The 20,378-nt window shown below is 40.2% G+C and overlaps 1 protein-coding gene across 2 annotated transcripts; it reads right to left on the bottom strand.

Annotated features, from left to right (window-relative positions):
- Positions 1-1,007: 1,007 nt before the first annotated feature.
- cbsa (cystathionine beta-synthase a) lies at positions 1,008-19,959 on the bottom strand. Of its 2 annotated transcripts, none has more exons than XM_059554119.1 (14): positions 19,850-19,959; positions 17,028-17,283; positions 16,103-16,209; positions 15,687-15,821; positions 15,462-15,541; positions 15,183-15,387; positions 4,406-4,497; positions 4,031-4,156; positions 3,520-3,604; positions 3,278-3,383; positions 2,935-3,012; positions 1,520-1,654; positions 1,244-1,352; positions 1,008-1,157 (listed from the first exon to the last, which is right to left on the bottom strand). In XM_059554119.1, exons 2-14 carry the CDS (start codon positions 17,264-17,266, stop codon positions 1,056-1,058), a joined length of 1,599 nt encoding a protein of 532 aa, XP_059410102.1. In that variant the 5' UTR covers positions 17,267-17,283; positions 19,850-19,959; the 3' UTR covers positions 1,008-1,055. The 2 variants fall into 2 exon arrangements, with proteins under 2 accessions (XP_059410102.1, XP_059410101.1); XM_059554118.1 differs by having other exon boundaries at positions 1,009-1,157; positions 19,798-19,912.
- Positions 19,960-20,378: the final 419 nt, after the last annotated feature.

Genomic DNA, 20,378 nt, shown 5'->3' with positions numbered 1-20,378 from the left:
GAGAAAAAAAATATAAAGGGAAAAGTAGTTTAGGAAAACTGTATTAGGTACCGGTTTATGGCTGGGCAATATGAAAACACATAAATGATCCTCCGAATGTAGATCTAGTGTATAAAATATAATCAGTGGCTTGGACACACGCCACAGCGCTTTCATATAATTAAAAGACACAATGAAACAAAATCTGTCATTCTCAATGGAAGATGCCATTTTGATAAAAGATTACGTTTTTATTTTTTTAAATGAAACAAAGATATGGATTAATCATTCACATTAAGAATTTTTTATTTCATGCAGACCTGAAGAGATGAGAGTAAGCTGTTCTTAGTGTGAGTAAGCGGTTCTCAAAATGTATGAAAGAATATATGACCAGTTGCCTTATTTGAATATAATTCAAGATTTTCATAATAATTCAGATTTTGATTCATTTTTAAAAATTAGTCATGTCATTTAAGTGATTAAGAAATTGAGAAATGAGTATTGCTTTCATTTGAATTAGTAACGCCTCACTATAGACTTGTGTTCATTGGAGTACAGGGACAGCTAAAGCTAACCAATGTTACAATGAGATCGGAAAACTACAACTGAAAACTGAGGGCTATAAATACGTACACTGGGGGAAAACAAGGTAATAAACAAGACACAAAACCAAACGAAGCAGGAATACATATCAAAATACAAGTTCTTGAAATCTAAACTTTTATTTCTTTGGATTCATCCAGATGGGTTATTGTTATTGTATGTTTATGCAAATATTATTATCATCATTATATCCCTGTCACCTTCACAACCACCACATTTTTCACATTAACTATGCATTTATAAACTGAATTATAGATACCAATGCTACTCCATGCTAAACCATTCTAAATGGATCTCAAAGATAAATAAAGGATATATGATATTACCCTTTATAAGAATAGAAATGTCAGTTTTTTTTTTACTTTAGTTTTCCTACATCTGAATTTACCTTGCAAAAACATAGCTAATTCATTTTTTGTAAAACAATCGAAAGCACATTATCCACACAAGGACTTTATAACGAACTCAATATGTCAGAATAAGCACTCACACTGTATCTGCTCATGGACCACCAGGGCAAAATGATCTGTTTCCAAGATCCGAGACAGCTTTCCCAGATTGTCAGTCAGACGAATCTAAAACAGGCACAAAAAAATGGATAAAGTAATGTCAAACAGAGTGAGCGAGCTCAAACTATCCTTTCTAAAAGAATTTCACTCACCTGCTTGAACTGTTTATAGAGCACTTTGCTGACAGGGTCAGAGGGCTTGACCTTTCCTGCAAGCACAGAGGCAAGCATGTTTCCCAGGGTCACCATTCCCAGAATCAACCTGCCGAGAGCAAACCAAACACAGCTGCATTCCACTCCACACTTTTAATCGTCTTCAATTACAATGACAATATAGCTTTAATACAATAAGTACTGATGACAACAAAAGTGAGGCTGTCACCATTTTAATGTTGATTAAAATGTTATTTTGTTGCATGTATTGCTCACCCAGCTTCATCTACAACAGGTGCCTGGTCAAAGCACTTTTCTTTAAAGATTTTGATGGTTTTTTGGCATGTGACTGTGGGCAGCACAGTTAGTGGAGCAGAAAGGTTTAGACTCTGTAGTTTCAGATTCCACCACCTGCAAGAAATTGATTGAAGGGAGAAAAAAGTATAAACACAGGACCGAAAAACAAGATGATGACCAGGTTCTGAATACCTAGACATCGTATTATTGTTCATAAAATGAGTATATATTTAAGGAAAATAGGGCTAGCTTTCACATCATATTTCACGTCATTTTCATAGTATTTGTGAAAATATACAAATACATTTTCTATAGAGTGTTTTCTAAAGAGTTGTTTCAACACCTAGTTAAAAAACCTTTTCATTGAAATTTTTTTTTAGAATAGATTATTTTTTTTAACTAAAACATTATTATAAAAAATAAAGGCCTATATTATAATAAATAAATAGAACCTCAGAAATGGGTCAACTATATAATGAAGACAGATTTGAAATAAAAAGTTACAATTTGTTCATAGGACAAGAGTATTTTTCATATTTGCGGATCATGATTTAAAATGCATTTAAAATGTTTAACATTAATTATTTTCAACATTTGCCACCCAAAATAATGATTTGATATTTTTGGTGAATACATCTTAAATGTTGTGCTGTTACATGAATTGTTTTGCGGTTTTAATTTTTTTACTGTTTAAATTTAGCTGGATAGCTTATGAAATGACAGGTTGCATTGTGACAACTTTTTTCACAGTGTTGAAATAAAAAAAAATATATATATATATATATTGGAACCCTTTAGAGATCAGTTAAAAAAGTTATTAGTATAATATTTTAATAATCCAAAGAGCCTTTCTACTATAAAGATTGTTTTGTGCAATTGAAAGTTTCTACACTCCACAATAAAGGTGCTTCACGATGTCATAGAAGAACTGTTTTTGTCTAAATGGTTCCATAAAGAACCTTTAATGTGAAGAATCTTTCTGTTTCACAAAAGGTTCTCTGTGGCGAAAGAAGGTTCTTCAGATTATAAAAAGGTAAGAAAGGATTTGACTGAATGGTTCTTTGTGGAACCAAAAAAAAATTATTCTATAGAATATGGACTTGCTGTGAAAAACCTTGTAAGCACCTTTATTTTTTAAAAGTGTATGGATGTTAAAGGTTCTTCATAAAACCATTAATGCCAATATCATACTTTTATTTTTAAGAGTGGACAGTGTGATAACATGTCCTGTTATGATGTCATCTTTAGTTATATACCTACATAGAAATTTACTTCTAAAAATAAATGTATCCTAATAAATGCCAAATAAAAAAATTACCAATAAAATGCAACAAATAGCTTCAGTCTCACGTATAGACATAAAATCTTAAGTGACTAAATGATCATCTGCTCACCAGGGTTTATTCACCATGATGTCTTCCACCCTCAGAAAGCCCTTCTGGAACATCCACTTATCACTCAAGAACTTGGACCTGCAGAGACAATTTTTTTACACAAAATGATGATTAACAGCCATTGCTTCAGACTGAGCCAAGCTTTTGTGAAGCTAGTTGTCTTTGTGGAAAAAAGCCAGTCAAGGGTGAAAATATATTTCATTTTTATAAATTTGGCAGATGCTTTGAACTAAAGCAGCTTACAGTGCATTTAAGGAATACATTTAATTATTATTTTGTAAAAATTTGGAAAATCTGAATAAGCTTGCAGCCAATTCTTGTGCATAGATCTGATTTTCCTTACATGTAGTTGCGAATGGAGTCTGGCAGAATCACGACACAGCGCTGTCCCTCCTTCAGCTCTTTAGCAAACTTTACTGCAGCCGCCATGGCACTGCCTGAGCTCCCACCTGACAACAGACAACATAAACAAACACAAATCTAATACAACCATGACATTACTTTTCATTGACATTAAGCCCCAATTTAAGATGCTGTAAAATGTGTGACTTTAGGGTGCATGTTAAGAAAGGATAATTTGTTTACCACACAACAGCCCTTCATCTCTTATAAGCATTCGGGCAATGGCAAATGATTCCTCATCGTTGGATTTGTACCATTTGTCAACCAACTGAAATAAAAACACAATGTGTGTGATTTGTACATGAACTGTCTGTTCTCTCTCAACAGTAGAACACTGTTAGCCCAAACTATACTTCTACTGCCATCTTCTGGTAAAGAGCAGAATAGCAATACCAGTGAGTAGACTATTGCATCAAACACGTGCCAGGTATCATAAAGCAGGAATCTTCCTTTCAGAGGACAAATTATTCAGATGAATATGAGAGGAGAGAATAATATTTGACCTTAGCACTTTTACTGCAAACAACGTCAAAAAACATCCTTAAAAGTATACAGTACATTTATTTTAGAATAGAAAAATATATTTTAACCTTTTTTAGCCTACATTATCACAATCCTCGAAATGATCAACATGATCAAACTTTGCTGAAAAACCTCACATTAGACATTAGACTTATATTCAAATCTCACTCACAGATCTATCCAGGACGGTGGGTATAAAGTCATATCCGATGCCCTCCACCTCATACTGGGTTTTATCCGTCCGGTTCAGCACATCAGGCTCAGCGAGGATCGAGCCCTCTGGGTCCACCGCAACAATCTACCAAAACACAGACACACTTCAGATGAGTCTAGACTTATATTCAGTGATGCCTGGTTACTTAATTTCTGAGTGCCTTATACAACTGCAATTTATATGATTTTCTCTAAATTTGACATTATGTTGTTTACTCTTCCAGTTATTATTATTCTGGCTGATATTTGAAGTGGTACTCTGTTTGTTACAAAATCAAAAGGCAAATTTCACAAAACTGCTGTGCATCAGATCTCAGGGACAATCAGTATCTACCTTGATATTTGGGCATTTTTCCTTCAGTTTGCGAGCAACGCCAGTAATAGTGCCACCTGTGCCGGCTCCTGCCACCAGCATATCCACTTTACCTGTGGTGAGATGACAGTTAAAAGAATAGTTCACCCAAATATACAAAATTTACTAAAAATCTCTTCACCCTCAGGCCATCCAAGATGAGTAAATGAGTTTGGTTCTTCATGGAAACAGATTTGTAGAAATTTAGGATTACTTGCTCACCAATAAATGCATGAATGAGTAAAAAAATTTTTCAACATTTGTAAATGTAAAAAAAAAGTGCATTGGTTAACAATTTAATCAGTTTAAACAACCAGTTTAAAGGCATAAGCATTCAAATGCTCATTAATAAATAAGCTGTTTATTAGTGTACTGCATAACTTAAACCATTTATATTGTATTTGTGCGTGATCATATACGAATTGAAAGTTTATTTCCATTTTAATTTTATATGGATTAAGGATTTGTTAATCACTGTGAAATAATACCATACTTGTTACAATTTAGTTTTTCTTCCTTACCACAAGGGATGCTAGAGTGTTTTAGGTTCTCTTACGAGAGCTTAGCTTAGCTAAGACGCTACGGGAAAAGTCTCTTTTCACGAAATACTGAAGCAAAAAATTATCCTTAATTTTGTATTTTTGTAAAGCGCATTTGCAGCAGTACACAGCCATAGACGAGACGGCTCGTTCGCTCATTGGCTTGTTCTGCGGCAACTGCACAGCCTATCGAGCACAGGCTGATGCAACATCAGACCAATAAGGGCGCTTCGCGCCCTTCTTGCCACTTCCCGCCGAAACGGGTGTGGCCCAACCTATAAAAGGAGCTCGAAAAGGCTGACTCACCTGATTTTTCATCTCTTCAGCTAAGCTCACGCATCGCTGGATCACGAAGGAAGCAAGCGCCGTCTGAGAAGCATATCAGCGGGACGAGCCATTCTGAAGCTGCTGGCCTTCGCCGCCTTCCACTGCCGTTCCTGCTGCGCTGTCCGGCGCCTATATCCTTTCAATTCTGTTCTTTATGTGTGTGTGTGTGTTCGCCTTGCGACACACACTCGTAAAAGAGCTTGCGTCTTTTTTAAGATGCCTTCCTGCGGCTCGTCAGAGCCCCACTCAGCGAGGGAGACCGGTACGTCATCTGTGTCTCTTGCCTGGGTGAAGATCATGCAGCGCTCGCGCTCGCTGACGGCGGATGCCCTCACTGCGAGCTGTTGCCATGGTGACTCTGAGGACTCGTCTGGCCTTTTTCTCTGAGCCTGCATTCTCCGCTGCGCTGAGGCGCCGTGAAAGCGCCGCTTCCAGCGGATTCCGGAACCGTCTTCAGCTCAACCGAGCTCGCCAGCCGGGGCAAGTGCTCACGTCTGCACCAGCACCCCCCCTCTCGTTCCCGGCTGGATGGTATTTTCCTTTCGGATGAGCGTACTTCTCAAAGCCCGCCTCATTTCTTCCTGAGCTTCATGAAGAGGTGGCGAAGGCTTGGAACGCTCCATATTCAGCGCGAACTCGTTCGTCTGTCTCACTAGCATTCTCCACACTGGATGATGCTAAAAACAGGAACTACCAGTTACTTCCGCCGGTGGAACAGGCGATAGCGACGCACCTTTGTCCGCCCTCTGCTGGACGGCAGTGTTGCCATCTAAAGCCTGCTGTGTGGCGCTGCGTCTGCACTACTCACGATGGCTGCTTCATCGAAGCGCAGGTGTACGAGTTCCGCTGTGGCCAAGCTCTCACCCAAGCGCGCCGCTGTTTCAGTTCCAGGAATTGTGACTGTCTCAGCGTTTTCTGCAACGCACAAGCCTGCACAGTTGCCCGCTTGCCTGCACACAAAAGCCGTTATCACAACAGCTTCAGCAACGCAGCTCGAGACCCCCGTTCTCGCTCTACCAGCCGTCGCCCCGCGCCGCGGGGACCGCGTCAGAGGATTACGGTGAGGCCGGGAGCCCCAAAGCCATCCTAGGAAAGCCATCTATGCCTGCTGCATGACGTTGCGTCTGCACTACACACAATGGCTGCTTCATCGAAGCGCCGGTGTACGAGTTCCGCTGTGGCCGGGCTCTCACCTAAGCCCGCCGCTGTTTCAGTTCCAGGGATTGTAACTGTTTCAGCGTCTTTTTTTTCAATGCGCAAGCCTGTACGGTTGCCCGCTTGCCTGCACACAAAAACCGTTATCACGGCTACCCAGATATTTCCTGAAAAAGGTGTAATTTCAGGTGTCCCGGCCACGGCCGATGGTGCTATAAATGTAGTGACGATGCCCACTGCTCAGTGCCCATCTCCACATATAAGCACACCCCTTCACACAGGGCTCGTGCCCATAAAAGCGACTCAAGTCGATCACGCGCACTACATAGTAAACGTGCCCACTCCTCAGTGCCCACAATCACTATGTCACACACGTTATGTGGTTTCTGTAAAAACGAAACCCGTGCACATTCGTCCGGCCACGGCCGATGGTGCTATAAATGTAGTGACAATGCCCACTCCTCAGTGCCCATCTCCACATGTAAGCACAGCCCTGCACACAGGGCCCGCGCCCATAAAAGCGACTCAAGTCGATCACGCGCACTACATAGTAAACGTGCCCACTCCTCAGTGCCCACAATCACTATGTCACACGCGTCATGTGGTTTCTGTAAAAACGAAACCCGTGCACGTTCGTCCGGCCACAGCCGATGGTGCTATAAATGTAGTGACGATGCCCACTCCTCAGTGCCCATCTCCACATGTAAGCACAGCCCTGCACACAGGGCTCGCGCACATAAGATCGACTCAGATCGGTCACGCGCGCCACATAGTAAACGTGCCCACTCCTCAGTGCCCACATACACTGTCACACACGGCACGTGGTTTCTGTAAAAGTGAAACCCATGCACGTATGCTCTGCCCAGGCAGACAGCGAGTCGAAAGTGGTAAATGTGCACGCTTGCAGCCCACAGTTACTCGCAGACATCACGAGTCCCACGGGACCCGCTCAGCCCTCCCCCAATCGGTTAAGCACCGGGATGGGGTCGAGGACGAGCGATCTGCCCGCTGTGATCAGCGCGCTCCCCGCCTCAAATGCCACAGGCGTAACGCCCATGGTGCAGCGCACCCAAGCGCCGCCGTTGCCCAGTCAACAGAGCGCGCTTCGCATCCAGCCTTTAGCCATTCATGCAGATGCATGGTCAGCGCTTCCAGGGGTTTCGAATTGGGTGCTAGGCATTATAAAGGGAGGCTACTCACTACAGTTTTTTCGACGCCCTCCGCGCTTTTTAGCGCGCGTCGAAACTACGGTCAAAACAGAAGTAGCACACATACTTCGGGCCGAAATATCAAAACTGTTGAGCAAAGGGGCTGTAGAGCCTGTGTCTCGAGCTCAAAGCGAGGGGGGGCTGTACAGCAGATACTTTCTGGTGCCCAAGAGAGACGGGGGTCTCAGGCCCATATTGGATCTAAGACAGCTGAACAAGGCATTGATGAAACGCAGTTTCAGAATGTTTACGACCAGGAAGCTCCTCGCGCAGATTCGCAGAGGGGACTGGTTCATGTCAATAGATCTGAAGGACGCGTATTTTTCAAGTACAGATAGCGTCAAGTCACAGGCGATATTTGAGATTCGCCTTCGAGGGCCAGGCATATCAGTTTACAGTCCTGCCGTTCGGCTTGTCCGCGGCTCCTCGTATGTTTACGAGGTGCATGGATGCAGCGCTCGCTCCTCTCAGACTCAGAGGCATGCGAGTGCTGAATTATTTGGACGCCGGCTGATTCTGGCTCGATCACGAGTGGAGCTCGTGGAGCACAGGGCCGTTTTACTCGATCACCTCGAGAAGCTCGGTCTCAGTGTCAATTGGGAATAGTTCGCTGAACCCCAGTCAGACGATTCTGTTTTTGGGTATAGTTCTGAACTCGTGTTCCATGACGGCGCGACTGTCACCACAGCGCGCGTTGGGCATTCGGCGCGCAGCGAGTTCTTTCCGCTGCGGCGCAACCGTTTCGCTCAAACAGTGTCAGAAGGTGCTGGGCCTCATGGCCTCAGCATCTCCGGTTCTGCAGCTGGGCCTGCTCCGCATGCACCCCCTGCAGCTCTGGCTGAAGGTGCGGGTGCCGCGCAGAGCGTGGGTGTCTGGCCGACTGCGTCTCAAGGTCAATCAGAGCTGTGTCACGGCCCTGAAACCCTGGACAGCAAATGGCTGGTACCAATCAGGTGTAAGCCTGGGGACTTCCCCGAATGTGAAGATGGTGTCGACGGACACCTCCACTTCGGGATGGGGAGCGCTGCTCGAGGGCAGACCGTCCTTTGGCCTGTGGTCAGAACGGGAAAAGCTCCATCATATCAACTGTCTGGAAATGCTGGCAGTGGAGAACGTGCTGATGCGCTTTTGTCCCCAAATCAAGGACCACCACGTCTTAGTCCGTTCGGACAACATGTCTGTGGTGTCCTACATAAATCGCCAGGGCGGTCTCGGGTCCCGAAACCTGTACAGGCTGGCATGTGCATGTGCCTGGGCTACAGAATCTGGGTCCAGACAGGCTGTCCAGAGGCAATGTTCCTACGGGTGAATGGTCTCTACACCCACAAACAGTCCGGCTGTTGTGGGAGAGATTTGGCAGGGCGGAGGTGGACCTCTTCGCGTCCCACGAAAACGCTCACTGCCCCGCGTTCTTTTCCAAGAACGAAAGCGCGCTGTCACGGAAATGGCCATGCTGCCCGCTTTATGTTTTCCCTCCCGTCTCCCTCCTTCCGCAGGTGATAGAACGGGTCAGAGAAACGAGATGTTCAATACTGCTTGTAGCACCTCTTTGGAAGAACCGGCCATGGTTCCCAGATTTGATGCAGTTTGCAGATGTCGCCCCGCGGCCAGTACCGTTGAGGAGGGACCTCCTCTCGCAGGCCAGGGGTTCGATTTGGCACCCTCAACCGGAGTTGTGGTCCCTCCATGTGTGGGCGCTCAACGGTTGCCCGCTGATCTCGCAGTGGGAGTGCTAAATACCATCACTCAGGCTAGAGCTCCGTCGACACGACGTCTGTATGCCTCGAAGTGGTCGGTGTTCTCCAGCTGGTGCACAGCTCGAGGATGTTCACCCCTTAGTTGTGAGGTGACGGAGGTTCTCTCCTTCCTACAGGAGATGTTGGATAAGGGCAGAGCCCCATCCATGCTCAAAGTTTATGTAGCGGCCATCGCAGCGTTTTATGAAACAGCGCTCGGTCAGTCAATAGGAAGGAATGATTTGGTCATCCGCTTCCTTAGAGGAGCTAGGAGGCTAAATCCTCCCAGACCTCCGTCAGTCCCTATGTGGGACCTCGCAGCAGTTTTGGAGGCCATGAAGGGTCCCCCTTTTGAGCCTATCCAATCAATTAGCCTTCAGCATCTGTCGTTCAAGACAGTATTCTTGTTGGCTCTCGCTTCAGTGAAGCGTGTGGGTGATCTGCACGCGCTCTCGGTGAGCCAGTCGTGCTTGGAGTTTGGGCCTAATGACTCAAAGGTCATACTCGAACCTAGGCACGGTTATGTGCCGAAATCCTTCAACACGCCGTTTCGGGCTCAGGTTATTGCCCTGTCTGCCCTGCCGGTGTCAGGAGAGGATAGAGACTCGAGTCTTCTTTGCCCTGTCAGGGTTTTAAGAGCTTATGTGTCTCGCTCTGCTGCCTTTCGACAGACTGAGCAGCTGTTTGTCTTGTCCGGTGGACGTTCCAAGGGAATGGCTGTTTCGAGACAGACTCTATCCAGATGGATAGTTGACGCTATAGCGTTAGCTTACGCTTCCAGGGGCCTTCAGTGCCCGCTGGGCGTCAGAGCACACTCCACAAGAGGCATCGCCTCGTCGTGGCCGTGGTCTACTGGGATCTCCTTGCAGGATATATGTATGGCGGCAGGTTGGGCCTCGCCATCTACATTTATCAGGTTCTATAACCTGGAGGTTCCCGCCTTGCAAGCAAGGCTGCTGTCGGTATAGTCGAATCAGGGCCCTGAAGGGAACTCTTGAGTTCGTGAGCGTTATGCGCTGCCGACTGTTATATGGGGAGTATTGCATGAGACCCGCATTGCCACATTGGTCAGGCCTTGCCTCGGCTGTGTGATGTCAAATTGCCGCATCTACGGATGCTGCTAGATATGGGACGGAGGGCTTCCCCCCTTTCTGTCCTGGACTCTCTGTGAGTCCCTCAGGTGACTGTGCACTGTAAATCCTGGGCGTTGCTTCAGGTTTATTGGTGTGTGATCCCTGCGCGCACGGCGTTTTACATTGGGTTCCGGTAGCGTCTTAGCTAAGACGCAGTACGAGAGAGCTCTCGTAAGAGAACGTACTCGGTTACTAAACGTAACCTCGGTTCTCTCTAGAAGAGCGAACGAGTACTGCGTTCTCTGCCGTGCGTACGATTCACTCTGGTTCGCTTCGGCGATGAAATAAATCAGGTGAGTCAGCCTTTTCGAGCTCCTTTTATAGGTTGGGCCACACCCGTTTCGGCGGGAAGTGGCAAGAAGGGCGCGAAGCGCCCTTATTGGTCTGATGTTGCATCAGCCTGCGCTCGATAGGCTGTGCAGTTGCCGCAGAACAAGCCAATGAGCGAACGAGCCGTCTCGCCTATGGCTGTGTACTGCTGCGAATGCGCTTTACAAAAATACAAAATTAAGGATAATTTTTTGCTTCAGTATTTCGTGAAAAGAGACTTTTCCCGTAGCGTCTTATCTAAAACGCAGTACTCGTTCGCTCTTCTAGAGAGAACCGAGGTTACGTTTAGTAACCGAGTACGTTTCCTTAAGTAAAGCCATGTGATAAAGAGAGTTGGAGGGCAAAACAAGGCTTTCCTCAAATGACCACCAGCTATTTTTAGGAGGATTGCATTTAGTAGTTATATACTGTAGTAAGACAGTTGCTGTGTTTGAAATGGCATATTTTCTTACTGCATACTGCTTACTGACAAGTACACAGTGAATACTACCTACGATTTTTTTAAATATTGTGTATAACCGTATACAATAAGCAACAAATGTTTGAGAGTAGTGTGCTAAAGTGTGGTCACATGACAAAACATTAATTCAGCACAGCTGCTGAGGTTGTTACCTCACAAATAAATGTACTAACCATTCTTTTTACAAAGGCTTGTTAATTAAGGATTCATACTAGTAAACAATGCTATATTGCCCAATTGAACTCATTTCATAAATAACAGACTTTACGGATTGAACAGAACTAATAATAATTGTGTAAATAGTAGTAAGGTGGTAGATATTTATATTTCAGTGCTGTAGTACATTATAAAACAGTATGCCATAACATAGTGTGTTTAAATTATCATTCTTAAAAATATTATTAAATGAACTTTCTTTGGACAAAAACCTCCCTACACCTATACTGCTAACCACCTAATAACACTGTATTAATAATGAGACGTTTTATTTCCAATTTTCAAATATTTCCTTTATTTTTATTGAAAATAAATGGCTTTCTGATCTGATATTTGATGGAGAAAGGAGTAGCCTAAAACAAGTTTTGCTCATGTCAAATTCTTTCATTACACATCTTTTATCCCCTGTGCTACTGATATTAGAGATAAATGGGCATATTTTGCAGTGCTGTTTATCGTAGCCAGGCATTGGGGGTGGAATTAATGTAAATAGTCTCTACAAACAAATAACGTTATTTATATATTATATTACTTCAATATTTTATTAATCAATATCTTTGAAATAAACTGTACTGTATAAAGCACTGTACAAGAGATATAGGTGACGTCATTTGACTTGATCGGAAACGTGCTGTTGAGATTAAAGTACAATTTATGTCCTGCTTGCAATATTGTTTTTAGATAAACAGTGATAGTTTGTAGTTTACAGTAACATGTATTGTATGTGTAAAAGTGTTTTAGAATTACCATTCCCTGCCTCCATTTTACTCATGCGTTTGCAGATTGCAAACATTACACAGAGCGCGTTGTGATTTTGGGAAACAGTATCCCATGCAGTGTCTTCAGATGCATACATCAAATTTCAGCAAATATAGCAGGTAATCCGGGCATTCCATGCATACAGAACATTCTCTTACTATTTACAGTATACATGCAGCATACTGCAATATAGTAGGAGTTATGTGGTAGTATGCCATTCCAAACACAGCTTCTGTACTGATTTCAGTGTACTTAAGTTATATTTAGCAGTTTCTGGTAAATATAGCAGGTCATCCGAGTATTTGATCCATACAGAATTTTTTTACACAATGCACAGCATACATACTGGATACTGCAGAAATAGTAAGAGTAGTATGTTAGTATGGCATTTCGAGCACAGCGAGTGATATTTAAAGGCCAAATTTATTATTTGCCTTATTGATGATGCATATGTTATACAGGCAAGTAAATTAACTCAGAATATAAACGCAATATGCAAAGTTTAATATACATTTTTTTACATAGAAAACTAAAAGAAGACACTTAACCATTTCTGACCCTGGATCGAAAAAAAAAAAACAGTCATAAGGGTCCATTTTTATTACATCATCTGAAAGCTGAATAAATAAACTTTCTATTGGTGTATGTTTTTTTGGCCAAGAGACAACTATTTGAAAATCTAGAATCTGAGGCTGCAGAAAAAGCTAAATACTGAGAGAATCGCCTTTAAAGTTGTCCAAATGAAGTTCTTAGCAATGCATAAAATAATCAAAAACTAGGTTTTGATGTATTTACATTAGGAAATTTACAAAATATCTTCATGGAACATGATCTTCACTTAATATCTTAATGATTTTTGGCATAAAAGAAAAATGTATAATTTTGAACACATACAATGTTTTTTTGGCTATTGCTGCAAATATACCCCAGCGACTTAAGACTGGTTTTGTGGTCCAGATCATTTAGTGCACTGCGTTCATATTCCAGGCTCAATTGCTTGCCTGCATAAAGCACACATCATCAATAAGGTGTGTACTAATTTCAAATTTTAAAATCAATGTTTTAAATGCACTTTAAGAATTTACAGCAGTTTTTAGTGATATAAATATTGTGACAGGTGCTTTATATGGATTGCTAATTGCCAAAACTTGCATTTTGTTTACATATCTTTGTTTTATTCTTTTGAGAGGTAATCTTAATACTTTTGGATTAGAACATATAGAAAATGTACAGTCTTGTGCTGCAGTTCTATGGATGTTTTGGCCACCAGGTCTTTGAATTAGTCACGTGACTGAAAACCAGTAGCCAGCATGGATCACCTGCTGAACACATTGGGAAATGTGCATTGTTGTTTTTTCCCATTTAAACACTACACTTTTTTCTAACTCCCCTAGAGTTAAACAGTTGAGTTAAACCATTTTCGAATCCATTCAGCCGATCTCTGATTCTGACGGTAGCACTTTTAGCTTAACTTTAGGTACAGCAACAAAGTTCCTTGATTATTATGCCGGAATGAGAGTATAGTTCCCAGCAATATCCACCTAGAAAATCGCAAATTTCATTTTCCTTCTGCCTTAGTATATGATTTCACCATGGAAGAGTCAAGTTTTAAATAGAAAATTTTTTTTGAGCAAAATGCTAACAATCTATTCAGATGTAATGATCTATGCTAAGCTAAGCTAAAAGTGCTAACACCAGACTTGGAGATCGGCTGAATGGATCCGAAAACCTTAAAACTTAACTGTTTAACTCTAGGGGAGTTGTAAAATGAGCCTATTTTCAAAAAAAGTGAAGTGTTCCTTAAGAGTGTATTTGTACGCATTTTAGAAGGATTCTTTATTGGTGAGGTTATCACATCATGGTCAAGTTAGAATACGGATTAAAAGTTATTTTGGAGTGAGACCATAGTCTGGACTATTTATGACTTCTGGTTAGAAAGAGTGTGGTGTTTGAGAGCTGTGGCATGTTTTCATTGCAAGAGGTTGGATTATTAATTTGCTATCAGCCAACTTCAGCTATGGACAGTGTTTGGACATTGATGTACCACAGATAAGACTTTCGCACACATCAACTTCCACATGACGAAATCCTAAAATTTTACATTGCTTTGTTTGCTTTTTTTGTTTGTTTGTACTTTTTTGTATTTACATTTATTGTTACATGTAGCTGTATTAACCTGAATTGAATGTTTTCTATTTAATAGTATAAATCCATTGATTTGAAATCCCTTTGACTACTGTACATTTTTGACAATATCTGCTCCAACCCTGATCAAGACTAGAACTGAAGTCTGCAGGAAAGTAGATCTCCAGGACCAGGGTTGGGTACCCTTGTTGTAATTTAATTTAATAATAAAGGGCCAGTGCAGGCTTCTTTGCCGGGAAAGTATTAACCAAACCATCATTAAAATTAGTTTTTAACATTGCTTTTTCCAAGATAGAGTCCTCCAACCATAACATGGCTTTCTCCAGTGAAATATTAGTCTCAAGCAAATCAGGAGAGCACAGATCAAGCACTGTTTCAAGTGAAAATACCAAAACTGTTTTAAAAAAATATGTCGGTGGATTTTGATGTTAGAGGTCTTTTATCATGGATAATGTACTTTTTATGGAAGCAATGGTTTAAAGTTAAAATGCCTTGATAAATTTGTATTCTTTTTCACTTCACAAGACTTTACTTTATGGACTGGAGTCATGTGTATTGTTGTATTGTTTTAATCAGATGTTTGAACTCTCATTCTGATGGCACCCATTCACTGCAACTATTCCTTTAATGTTACTGACAACAAAAAGCCTTCAAGCTGAAGCGAAAAGAAGCTATGCTTTGAGGATAAAAAGCAGAAAAATATAGGAGAACAAAGACAGAGAGAAAGTGAGCAAAACAACACAATTACTACCATCACACTGCTCCAGAATCTCCTCAGCAGTGGTGTCATAATGAGCCAGGGGGTTGCTGGGATTGCGGTACTGGTCCAGGATGTGCGAGTTAGGAACCTCATTCTTCAAGCGCCAAGCCACACCCACGTGGGACTCAGGTGAGTCAAACCTTGCACTGGTGGGAGTTCGGACAATCTCAGCACCCAAAGCTCTCAAGACATCAACCTATGAAGTGACTCTTGTTTAACCTTCTTGATGGGTTAACAAATCCTATTTGATCTAACTGGAATGAATCTTACCTTTTCCATGCTCATTTTCTCAGGCATAACAATTATGCAGCGATAACCCTTCACAGCTGCTGCCAATGCAAGACCAATACCTGCATAGAGTGCACATAACAACCCTTTAGACCAAAATTTTACCCACTTGATATTTGCTTTCCTCTACTGAAAACTCTCTCACTTTTCCAACAATATTAAAGAACTGGATTTTAAACACATGAAGTAGTCCTGTGTGATTATTACCTGTATTTCCAGAGGTTGGCTCTATAATGGTGTCTCCAGGTTTGAGGATGCCTTCTCTTTCTGCGTCCTCCACCATACGCAGACTGATACGGTCCTTCACGCTACCACCAGCGTTAAAGAACTCACACTTGGCCACTGCAGACACACATACAAACAAAACTGGCTGTTATGTAACTTGAGACAATTTAAATAAATGCCTTTCACCTATTTCATAGATTTATATAAAGTGTAACATTAAAGGACTCGAGGTCAATACTTGCTTTATCTTTTAAATTTTTGTCTTTCAAATATATATTTTTTTAGTCTTTTAAGGAAGTTTCTTATCTGTAACGTACTTTCTGTGGTAGAATGATACTGACTTTTTTAGTTACTGATTTAGAATTGTTCAAAAGTAGAAATATGAATGAATCACTTACAAAGTTCACACTTTAGTTCAAAAGTCTTAGAGATCTTGTTTATGCGGACCAGTGGTGTGTCTCCAATCCTGTCCAGGATGTTGGGCAAAATCTTCTCAGCTTTTGTCCTGCAATGGTTAAAGGAAGAAAAAATAAACAATCATAAAAGGATATTTTGGGAACAGAAAGCTATAGTTACAATTATAATTATATACTGTAGCTACAATAGTCATTTTGTGACAGTGGTAATTAAAAATAATATACTAGGAATTTATTGGATCATTTGATGATGGTTGTTGTTATTGCTGCGTAGTCATGAGAGTGACAGCTTTTGTCCGTCCTCACAAAAGTGAAAACATTATCAGAGAAGAGACGTAAGGGAAGTTATTTTGTTTAAAGATTACCAGGGCACATGACTTTTTAAATAAAGATATGCACATACAGTTTAAATAATTCATAAGTAACACTGCAATATTCCCCAAAAAATATCTTAAAATCAAATATATTAACTAATATTCATATTCTCATAAAAATAAGAATTGTCTATTTTTATTTCATGGTGACTTTACAGTCTATAACCTGTGGATATAAAGGATCAGACTGTCACTAAACAAAATTGTAAAATAAATAAATAAATAAACCCTACCATGTTTAAAATAATGATACAATTCATCACTTGAAAATAATGAAAGTCATGTGAAAGTCAGTATATCTTCTAGATCTTTTTTCTGTAACAAATATATTGTTGATTGAATACAGCAAAGTCCATTACTGCTAATCAATGATTGTGAAACATGTTTATCTTGCTGATAAGGAAATATTCTGGAGAAAGACACAGAAATGCTTTTTTGGTAGGCTCAGCTCTCTAAGCATGTGCCACTTGATTTAAAATATCTTGTGATTTTAGGTCAGAATTACAAAGTGAGAGATCATTAAGCATTATCACCTGGGGAAGTGTTTGTGAGGGGAATTTTCAAGAGCCATTCCTAGTTTCCAGGTACATCTGCTTGGCAGGTCAGGACGAATCCATTTTGGGTCAGTGGCCCCAGTTTCTTTATTCAGCTGCAGGGGTCTGTCTACATTATCTGAAGCCAGCTCCTCAACACCATTCCTGCCAGTGGTCTTCTTGCCAGCAAAAGGGCAGGCAGGACTGTCTCTCTCCTTGTTGGATGGAACTGAAGGCATGATTCCTCAATAGTTCTCTGTAAAGTGTGAGAATTTGTTCACAACACTTTTTAAATTAGAGGCTATATTTGTAAATGACTGATGTTGGCTTGAGAATGCCTGAATAGACAGCCTGTGTCAAAAGAGCCAAATCACAAGTGTGTTTTGCACATTCTAAAGCTGGCCCTACCACAAAAATAAATAAATAAATAAATAAATAAATAGATAAATAAATAGTTATTTCATCCATGTTATTCTGTTTTATAATAAATAACCTAAGCTTATGACACCACAATTCTAGATACAAGTTCAATGTTTTCTTTGGAGTCAGGAACAAAACAGCAAATTACAAGCAATGGCATGCATGAATACATCAGGTTTCAGGTTTGTGGTTGTTCAAAATCAGATACAGAAACTGAATAATTATATTTAAAACAATGCATTGTTATTTTTTTTGTATTAACATTTAAGGCGGACAGCAGATGGTAAATTAAACTGCGGTCACTTTAAAACATAATGCATGAATTCAAAATTATTATACAGCTACACACCCAATTTCTTTCTCAACGGGTTGTATTTTTACTTGAAACATAACTGACTTTTTCAAGTATAATTGTATAGATGTGTATTTTGACAAATTTTTGTCCATTCCGGCACAAAAAGACCAATATATAAATATAACCAATTCAGGGCTCACATTATAGGATATAACATCACCCATTTAGTCAGATGTCCACAGACTATGAAGCTGGAATACTTCCAGGCTGCTGTCTTTATACTCATTCCAAAAGCAACTATGACTAAGAGATCAAAGCCCATAATGATAAAGTGTAAAATCCACAGAATTAACAAGACAACAATAGATTGCTGCAGCGAAGATATACTTTTAGGGCAACCCAAAAGCTACATTTTTCATTGGCTTTTGGATTATTGTAGAAAATAAGTTCTGTGACTAACAATGGTTTATGATTCTTATACATTTCATCAAGATCATCTTCACAAATGAACACAACTTTTATCTATTTTGAAAACTAAATACAAGTAAAAAAAATCTAAACGTAGGCTATAGTCACATGACTTCAACGTCACTACCATTAAGTTCATCAGCTCTTTCAGTCTTTATTCAAAAACATTTTCCCTGAATATATATCACAAGGATGCATTTATGTAATGTTGTAGAATATGTGAAAATATTTACAACTTTTATTAAACACAGACCTCATTACAGGCATTTAATTGAAAGTAAAAAAAAAGAAAGAAAAGAAAACAGGACAATGGAAGCCGAAGTGCTAAAAATGCTTGTTCAAGGTCTGCAGCACTCTTATCTCCTTCAACATCACCACAGGTGAATTCCGGAGTATGAGAACCATTATCAGATAACCTAAGAAGCCAAGCATAACTGCTTTAATAAATGCTTGACTGCTTTAATGTGAAATGACCACAATACAATGCAAGCTCAGATGCTCTTTGTGTATCCAGAAATAAAAAGAAAATGGCAGTAATTTTCAATTCCTGTGTATTTGATCAGTTTTAGACACTTAAGCCACACGTCTGGCATTTTCATGCATTAAATATCAAAATATTACCTAAAAGCAAATTAAACCAGCCAACCAACCAGATTATACTGCATGAGTGGTGACCTGTTTTTATACAGTCTATGGCTGGTGACTCTTTAGGACCGGGGTTGCCAGATCCGCAGTACTCTGACTTTTGACAGTGCACAAATGTAAACGTCTTCAGTCTTCTGCCAGTCTAAACAAGTAAACTTTATACTATTTTATACTATGTTTAAATGGAAATATAACTCTGATGCGGTTATGAATACAATATTTACGTGACTGCAAAATCAAATTATTAGATATTGAAGTGACTTTGATACACACCCCTGGCAACCCAGTCTAGGACGCAAGAAGTATGGGGAAGTTTAAAGTGGATCCATGTGCTCTAAAAAACTCTTAACAAAAAACAAACAACAACCACAACAAAACTTTAATTCACAACCCATTCAGGCAGAGTTTCCTGCATATCGTTTCCCCGCAAAACACTTATAGGGCTTACATAACAATTCTTTCAATATCGGAAACGTTCTTTAAATAACATGTACGAGCACGAGGCAATCATCCATGTACCTGCAAATCACAAACCTCGTGCTCTTTAAGACTTTTAAAATGTGATGTCAGTCAATCATCACAATTTCTCTCTCTGTTTTTTTTATTAAAAAAATCGATTTAAATGAATGCAGTTAATTCCATTGGTTTTGATGGAAATTACATTTAGTTTTATTTATTTTCCCAGTATATATATATATATATATATATATATATATATATATATATATATATATATATATATATATATATATATATAGGATATGCATATAAGAAATTTGATGATTAAAAAAAAAAAGTGTAATTTTGCAAATAAACATATCATATGCAAATCAGCAAAATGTTTTCATTTAATAGATATATTTGTCTCAAATATATTGCTGATAGCATACTGTAACGTCCATTAAAGCCATTTCGTTTTCAACAAATATAAAATACATTTACCTTGCTGATCAGCGCCGACCGTCCACTTTAACAGCTGTGTATTCAGAAGTACCTGCGTCACGTCATTTATATGAACGGGGTTCATCACTTACTTGGGAAATGGCCATGTGTTGGCGCACAACCCGATTGGCTGGAACGAGGGCGGCTGTCGTTCGTCCTCCTGTCAGAACTTGGGAAATGTCCAACTTTTTTTGTTGTTGTAAAAACGTGTGAAACATTTGGCCTACAACTCAAAATAGCTGAAATGTAAGATCTCTTTTATGGCTAATTTCTCTTACAAAGATATTTCTTTCTTACTTTTATTCAAATGTCATGCTTACTAGCCACGGTGACAATGGATAAATAAGGTGTATGCACTGGAAATAATCAGATTTAATGATTTTTGATAGAATACAATGATAAAAACTGTTTTCCAGTACAGTAGTATTTTTAAGTACCATCTTTAACTGTACCACTGCAAGATTGCCTCTTATAACAATATCCCTACTACGAAGGCATACATAATTCCTGATCTTTTTGTAGTGATATAAATTTGATCTGCTTCCAAACTGATACCATTGTGTTGTATGAGCAATACATAA

The sequence above is a fragment of the Carassius carassius genome, chromosome 7 (genome assembly GCF_963082965.1).
Source record: "Carassius carassius chromosome 7, fCarCar2.1, whole genome shotgun sequence".
Taxonomy (NCBI): Eukaryota; Metazoa; Chordata; class Actinopteri; order Cypriniformes; family Cyprinidae; genus Carassius; species Carassius carassius.
This window is presented reverse-complemented; position numbering and strand designations above follow the sequence as displayed.

Coding starts and splice junctions, on each gene's coding strand:
- cbsa (XM_059554119.1), bottom strand. CDS start 17,266: ATGCCTTCAGTTCCATCCAACAAGGAGAGAGACAGTCCTGCCTGCCCT. Junction 4,498..15,182: donor GATTCTGGAGCAGTGTGATG/GTAGTAATTGTG, acceptor ATCTCACCACAG/GTAAAGTGGATATGCTGGTG. Junction 1,158..1,243: donor TCTATAAACAGTTCAAGCAG/GTGAGTGAAATT, acceptor TGCCTGTTTTAG/ATTCGTCTGACTGACAATCT.